Below are 8,204 nucleotides of genomic sequence, written 5' to 3' on the forward strand. Positions count from 1 at the left end.
GTGGAAACTGAAAATAAAACACTATAATAAAACTGCAAAACAACTACCACTAAATGAATGATTTTTATCCGGTGCCAGAACAGCTCAGATATAAACCCCCTACTGCAGCAGAGCAACCACCTCCTCTCCATAACCATGCCCTCCTGTCGCCATGGTGACCAGGTCATGTGGCTGTGAGAGGACCACCATGGAGGCAGAGGGACTGCTTCCTTCCAAAGTGTCTAGAAGAAAGGAGGAGATAAGAGGCACGTTATTGGAAAAGGGCAGACGTACATCACAGACATAGCAACTGAGCGTCTTGCAGGGTGCAGGCAGAAAGCATGAGTTCACCTGTTGTTGCAATACTTATTTTTCCAAAAAAATTTCCTAACTATATATATAATAATATATTATGACTGATACTTACATTTCAACACATCAGATTTTTTTCTTTTGGATCAAAGAAAACCAACAGTCATTAAAAGGCTGGCTGTAAACTCTTACTCACACCACACTATGTCTATAGTATATTAGTGTCTGCAGAGGTTACGTTACAGGTGGGCGTAAATAAGACAACATATGAAACCTACAAACTGAACACTAAATTTAAGTAGGCTAACTTATTTTTAAAAGTGTCTGTAATTGATGGTAGCTGGAATCAATTTCAATCTTGGTTGAAAATGTGTTAGAATGGACATGCCAAAAGGGGTGGAAATAAACAAGATACGCAGCAGGCATTAAAGTTCTGCAAAGGCTTTTCACAATATATGACTTTTTATTTATTTTAATTTTTAGTGTTTTAGTTAAAATGGTAACGAAAGCCATGTTAATATGAGAAGGAAGCCTGTCCTATTTTTGAGAATGACACCGCAAGCCAATCTGCAGATTTGAACAGTGGACGTGAGAGGTTTGGTAGGCACCTCCTTGTGCTCTCAGCATCGCGTGGTGAAGGTTCATGGGCTCCAGCGCAGTCGTCATGGTGACCATGCTGTCACCCGCCACCCCGCGGTCCTCGAGCAGGCTGCTGTGCGTCAACGCCTCTCCTGGCAAAAAATCACAACAAACAGGCCTCTGTGACTAACAGTGCGACTAGAACTGCACCTCCCCTGCTTACCGCTGTGCAAATTCTCCGCGTGCTTCGGTGGGCAGACGCTACAGTTACAACGACACAGTCAAATCACAGGCCATCGCCACAACAAACACCCTTCCGGTGGTCGTGCGTTTTATGTTACCGGTGTCCCTGGCCTGGTTGCCGTGCGCCGCGTTGCTGTGCCTCTTCCTCATGTGGACGTTCCTGCTGCCGCTCTGGGAGAAGGTCTTCCCGCAGATGCTGCACTGGTGGGGCTTCTCTCCTGCAGCACAGAGCAAGAGCGGTGCGGCACTGTGAGCGCGAATGCGAGCGGACCAGAGCGGCACGGACCCTCCCTTTGGGAAAGGATCCCCGTGCAGGAGGAAAGTCTCCTTCTCACCTGAGTGAACGAGCATGTGCTTCCGCAGGCTGGAGTACTCGGTGAAGGAGCGGCCGCAACCGTCCGCCTCACACAGGAAGGGCTTCTCCCCTGCGAAACAGAACAGCATGCACTACTACACAACAAGGACTGGTGTAATGCTATGCTGTAGCATTACAATTATGGAACACTACTCAACAGAAAACAGGTACAGTATATCTAAGTAATCTAACTCCATCATCAGGGAACACAGTTCTTTTTAGCAATCACTGCAACATTGGGAGGGTTCCCACACTTATCTGTGCAACCAATTCAGACAGCTTTCAAGTCCTTTCAGGGTCCCATCCCCTCTAATTCACAGACCCATAAAACACTGCTCCACATGTTACATCACAAGGGTTCCAGATCAACAATCCAGCAATATCAAAACGGCCACAATATACTTGAAAATGACATGAAAGTATCGCCGACAAAAGACAAAGAAATGGACTGTGTAAAACTTGCTTTTCCTTTCTATCCCAAGAACATTAAACATTCCTGTCACTTTGAAGAAACAGTATAATTTATAACCCTTGCAGCCTTTGAGATGGCTCCTTCAAATAAAACAAGTGAAATGATGGGAAGAGAACTTGCCAACGTTCTATTTGTGCAAGGTGCTATAAAGCTCACAAGCGCACAATGTGGTAATATACTTCGGTCCAATGTACACAATTTATATTTGGGTCATTCCATGCCAACTATACAAGGTTGGTAGCCTGTCTCATACCTTACTCATAAAATTCACCTAGACATGAAAAGTTCAGAAATCAGCAATTTATACAGAAAAAAAATCCAAATCCCCTTCTGTTTGTGATCTGGCTGAAAAACAACAGAAAGTAAAATGCTGACTATGACTTGAAAGATCACCATACGCTAAATTGTGTAAGGACTTGTGCTTTTCAGACAAAATCTGGAGTCCCTAACCCACTTTAGAAAGGTTTCCACAAAATGGCTGTCATGGCACACTGTAAGTAGTGATGAAAATCATTCAGCAAATCATGTCTCATTTGGCATGTACCCCTTTTTCCCCAATGACTCTATTTTGCCCAACCTTGCAGGCGTGCCACATCTAATACTTACAGATTATGACATTTTCATGAATAATGTAGCTTTAGATTAAACATTTAAATATATGAAAACTCATTTACACATTTATAAATATACAGACTGTTCCTATACATAAAACAATCATGCATTATCTGTAGACTGTAATCCTGTCAAACAATAAATTTACCACTGAGCATGTGTAACTAGGAAAGGGTGTGACTGGAGCAAGCCCTAACGTTCTTTGTAAGCCGTCATGCTCCAAATAAAGGAATGTCGAGGGGATGTGACCCATACATAAGGTGAAAGGGTGGGGGAAGGGTGTCACATCTTGAGGGTCACAGGTCTGTGGAACCCACCCGTGTGCGTTCGCTTGTGGTTCTTGAGGTTCCCGGCGGTGGTGAACTTCTTGCCGCAGCCCTTCTCGCCACAGACGAAGGGCTTCTCGCCGTTGTGCGTCCTCATGTGCACCTGCAGCCTCTGCAGCACGTAGAAGCTCTTCCCGCAGCCCTCGGCGCAGCACCGGAACGTGCGGTCATTCCTGACACGTTACGCGTAAGCACAGTCAGTCTCACGTCACCTCTGCCTGCAGCCCCGCGAGCCAAGGGGCCACCTCCCCATCCAACTGCCACTGCGCTATCCGCATCCTCCACCACGGCAACTTACACCAACAACGTCAATTGTTGGTGTAAGTTACTGTCAATTGCAGTTTTTCATACTGAAGCAGTTCAACTCTTTAGAAGTGCTATTCATAGTAAGTACCCTGCTCATGGGAATAGTGTACCAACCGCTACTCTACACAGCTAATGCCAATCTGCATCCATTGTTTGTGCTCTTGGTGGTCGTTTCATTAAGGAAGCAGGCAGGGTGAAGTGGGAAGATCACGGAATGGAAGAGGAGAAATGGTACTCAGTTTGTATTCAGTACTTAGGGTGCTTATGGGTACACCACGATGGTGGAGTCTTACTTGTGTGTTTTGAGGTGGTACTTGAGGTGAGCTGGCCAGGTGAAGGTCCTTCGGCAGCCCTCGAAAGTGCACCTGAGGGTCTTCTCCACAGGCGGGCGGTCGTCTAGGGGCAACTCCTTCTTTGGTCCCTCAGATGGGTAGCTGTGCAGGTGCTCGCCTGTCAAGGTAAGGCAGGAGACGAGCCTGACATACTACCTGATATTTGTGGAGGTGAGGTTGAGTTTGTTTCACTGATAATTTCACACTTCCACATTTTAATTTTTGTTTCCCACTGGAATCATCAATGGAAAAACACACCAGCCTACCAAAAGGCTGACTGCTGGGCTTGTAAAAAGACGAAGTACAGGAATGTTCATTTTTTACACAATCCTGTCTTCCACAGAAATATATCTACAGCACACACCCAAGCTTTTGCTAAGAGCGCACTCCTGTTTCAGGAGAGGCGACGGATGGAGGACATTACTGCTGTTGCTGGCCTTGGCATCCTTGGCCAGCTGGGCCCGAGTGGCAGCAATCAGGCTGTCGTGGGCCAACTCCTGCACCCGCAGGTACCAGGGCGTACTGCCATCCCCGCTCTCGCCCGCAGACACTTCCTGGTCCGCCTCATCCTGGACAAACACCAGCGGTTCTGTTGAAGCTGCCAGCCCTGGGGGGGGACGACGACATACCATGCATGTTAACATTACAGGCAATGACTCTGAACAAGACACATATATTTCCTTTTTTTAATTTCTAAATTTCAAATTAAAAAATTCGAATTTTCATGTGTGTTGTGTTTATCTGAACTGCCTTTTCAACAGTCTCTTTTTCATTATCTTTTCATTGAAAAGTGCTTTGAGTGCCGTGTATAAAAAAAAACTTCATAAACTCAATTTATTTTCTTCACTATTTTCATTTCCCGATAATTTCCATTAAACCGCCACAACCGCCACTGCCACTACCTTCATTCCCAAACACACTGCTAGCTCTGACCACCTCAAACAGGCCTATGTGCTGGCATCCTGCTCAACCAAGATGATACCCTTTATTTCACAAACAAGTATGTGCTTACAGATGTCATTGGCTGTTTATACGTATGAAACCTGCTGTGTGTCATGCTTATGAAAGTGCACTGTGACCCAATCCCTTATTGATACAGAGAGAAGAAGGAGGAGGAGGAGGAGGAGGAGGAGGAGCAGGACACCTTTGGCCAGGTTGAGCAGGATGAAGGACGTGCTGTCGGACTGCTGCAGGTCGTGCAGGATGGGAGGGGGGCTGGGGCTGGCAGAGAGGGCCACACCCCGGTGGGACTGGAGCTGCACCACCAGCTGCTCCCTCTCGCCCTCGTACTCCGACAGAGAGGGGGAGCCAGCATGGCTCAGGCTGTTGTCTGTTGAACCAAAGACATTCAAACCGTGGGCCCACGGAAACCAAAAAGTGACACTCTGTTCCTTCATGCTGTTTTCAATCATGTACAATTTAACAGGGGTTTTGTCTTCATTTAATCTAGAATTCACGCAAACTTAAATTAAAACGCTAATCCTTCTTACTGCACTGATTTTCCCTACAGTTATAAACCATATGTCAGTAAAGTCACTATAATTCTGTAGAAATATTTGAGACAGTGCTGGGTGACAGTACACTGTTTGTTACCTGTAAGCTGCAGCTGGCTACATAGGGGGCTCTCTGTAGTTGGAAGGAGAGGTAGGCAGGTCTCTTTGGGGTCACTCTCCTCCAGTCCCTGACCCAGGGGGATCGAGGCCTTCTGAACAAACTCAACCAGCAGCTGGGGGAACAGGTTCCCAAGGTCATCCATGTTCAATATCACAAAAGCACAGAGAGAAGGATCATAACATCACTACATAAAATGTATTATATTTTTCATCAACTAAGGGTTTATTGCATGCGCTGAACAGAATTTTTAATGTAGCGTTAAAATAACACCATTCAGGAGAATGCAACAGTTTAATGTCCAACAACGAGGTACCTCAGGCTTTGAGTCTAGTTCATCAGATAGCATGGATTCGGCCTTGGAGATCTGTGGAGAAGGTAAACTCAGGATTAAAATGAGTGCCCGTTAATGAGGTTTATCATAGAAACATATGTCAACTTGCGGTTGAAAAGATAAAACTTTGGGACCCACCTGGATTTGGAATGCGCAGTTATTTAGCTCCTATCATTGAATTTTCTTTATGTTTCATCTGCGTATCGCCATGACTAAAACTGAAAAATACACAAATTAAAATCCTACACTATAGTTACAATTCGACCGAGCTAAACACACTTTATTTCTAGAAAGCAAGTGATGGCCACCAAGCTATTCTACTAACATTGGTTAGTATACTAACATTGGTTAAACGAGGTTACAAATACAGTTAAACGTCTTATACTGCATGCATGCTACCTCTATCTAGCCAGTCAACACTTCATTAAAAACTAATACGAGTTGAGCTAAGCTAGCTAGCTAAATAACCAGACAGCAAAATATGAAAAATGACAAACTGGGTTTCGGAAACATTTAGCTGTGTAGCTAGTTAGCCACAGATGACTGGAAAATATTGACATATCATAAATATGATTTAATGACTACACACACTGCCCAATTGACACAACGTACTGCCAAACTTTGCGAGCCAGCTAGCTAAGTATTACATAAACAATGAATGTCCGTAGAGCTTCCCAAGTTACTTTGGCTAACGTTAGCTAGCTAACATGCTGATATCTAGCTCGCAATACTATGCAGGTAGTCTAGCTGGTTAGTTTGCTTGTAAGCAAACATATTAGCAGCCTAGTTGGGCAGATACCTTATGTACTTTCGCTTCGTTAGCTGACTGCTTAAAATAATTTGCTTTATCTTTGCTCCCGGCTGATGCTAAAACACATCCTCATCAGGCATGGTACCATCGCTTGGTAGCTACATTAGCTAGCTCGCTAGCTAGCAAATTACAGATACTTCAGTGATTTCTGTAATTCATTGGAAATAAGCAAGCCATTCTTTAATCCATCCAGACATGTACTGGTCCTCAATTTACCTGAACGCTTTCAGTTTCACAAAGTTTCTATTATTTTTCCTTCACCCTCTGACTTTCCTATTTACCCAAATATTTCCCATCTACGGGTGTCAGTTGGGACAAACTAGTCCGAAAACGTCTGCAGTTTTCCAAACGGGGTTATAGCCGAACCATGCTCAGCCCGAGTAACGTTACCAATTTGACTAGCTATGTATAGTAATGTATTAAACACAAACACTGAATTTCCAGTGGTAGCCTACATTTTTAATATCTTTATTTAATCCATGTTGCTTTCAAATGAAAGCTTTTGGCGAATTCTAACATACCATAGAGCAATCTTTACAGTAAGCTAAATAAACAAGGTTTATACACATTGAAACAACAAAATGTTTTATGCAACTGCTGTCTGAAATCTCTGGAAGATAAAAGCATTTACTGCAGTTACAGTTCAGAAAAACGAAAAAATGTCAATTAACATACTGGCCTTGTTGTTGAAGGAAAAAAAAAATCCAAACTACAAGCTGCATTTGTCTGTTAATACTTTCTGTAAAGTATGAATCTTTGGAAACCTTTGTAAAACATTTATGTCACAAAGCTATTCGGCTGAAATGTATTAGAGGTTAAATTTACATTTACATTTACATTTACATATTGTAAAAATGTCCTTTTGCACAAAATGCCACACTGGTCCCAAGCTTTGTAAGGTGTCAAAATTGAGTTGTGATATTGGTGGCTTGCTCAAAAACTTTAAATTATTATTTTTTATGCTTTTTCTACTTTATCTAACCCTATTTCTTGTAATCTGACACTATTTCACCATGGCCTCCTCTGTACTTGCACAGTAATGCTGGAGAAAGATCTTCCAAGCCACTCATACACAGCCACAGGCAACAGCCTGCTCTCAAAGCAAATGCCTTGCTGACTGAACCACTCAGGACCCACTGATAAGCATAAGGTTTGAGTAGGCCCTGTGCAGATTCTCTCATTTTTAAACAATATGAATGTGTGAATTTAATCATTGGCATCACCAATCAGACCATGCAAATGATACTATGCAGTGCCTGCTTTGATCTGATGCCTGTGAACAAGCAGTATGTAACCAACCCTCAAAATGATTTGGCCAATAAAAATAAAAATAGTATGACCTGCAATGATTCATGCAAGCATTAGTTTATGATTAAAGTTGCCATTTTCTACAATCATCAATCTTTCAAAAGTCTAACTTACCTAATCAGGTGGTTGAGTAACCTGACATTACGATAATTGAATGCTTCTGACAAAACATGTTCACCGGTACTCTGAAACTACCACAACAGTAATCACAGAATGCTAAATGTGCATTTAGGAAATTATGTGTCACCTATTTCCTTTACCCGTCTGTACAGCTACTGCCCTACTGTTTTGAATAAATGTCATTCACTCTCCAGTCAGTGCCTCTCTGCTGAGACCTAACAAACAGTGTCCACAAGACTAGTGAGTGGTCAGCTTCCCAAAACGTGATGCTCACTCTCCGGTTGGTGAGACAGATGTTGGGCCTTGATTAAATGGTACCGCTGTCCAGTGTTATCTGGGACACATGTCAGCATAATGTTCCTTACTAGCCATGGGCTGAGAGCAGTCACCTGCAGGAGGAGCTGTAGCCTGTCACATTCTCTAAGGAGAGAGAGAGAGAGAGAGAGAGAGAGGGAGAGAGAGAGAGAGAGACAGAGAGAGAAATCCCTCCTTCAGTCGCGGGAA

General features: G+C 43.5%; 1 protein-coding gene across 2 annotated transcripts; it reads right to left on the minus strand.

Moving 5' to 3' along the window:
* On the minus strand, window positions 1-6,573 carry znf410 (zinc finger protein 410). 2 transcript variants are annotated; one of them, XM_036542442.1, is made up of 12 exons: window positions 6,489-6,573; window positions 5,600-5,679; window positions 5,444-5,494; window positions 5,110-5,242; window positions 4,661-4,846; window positions 3,941-4,123; window positions 3,478-3,634; window positions 2,870-3,051; window positions 1,449-1,538; window positions 1,212-1,331; window positions 900-1,022; window positions 1-221 (listed from the first exon to the last, which is right to left on the minus strand). In XM_036542442.1, the coding sequence occupies exons 3-12, from the start codon at window positions 5,474-5,476 to the stop codon at window positions 100-102; spliced, it is 1,329 nt and encodes a 442-aa protein (XP_036398335.1). In that variant the 5' UTR covers window positions 5,477-5,494; window positions 5,600-5,679; window positions 6,489-6,573; the 3' UTR covers window positions 1-99. The 2 variants fall into 2 exon arrangements, with proteins under 2 accessions (XP_036398335.1, XP_036398336.1); XM_036542443.1 differs by lacking the exon at window positions 6,489-6,573 and adding an exon at window positions 6,261-6,413.
* Between the last annotated feature and the right edge of the window lie 1,631 nt (window positions 6,574-8,204).

The sequence above is a fragment of the Megalops cyprinoides genome, chromosome 12, assembly GCF_013368585.1.
Source record: "Megalops cyprinoides isolate fMegCyp1 chromosome 12, fMegCyp1.pri, whole genome shotgun sequence".
In the NCBI taxonomy this organism is placed as follows: domain Eukaryota; kingdom Metazoa; phylum Chordata; class Actinopteri; order Elopiformes; family Megalopidae; genus Megalops; species Megalops cyprinoides.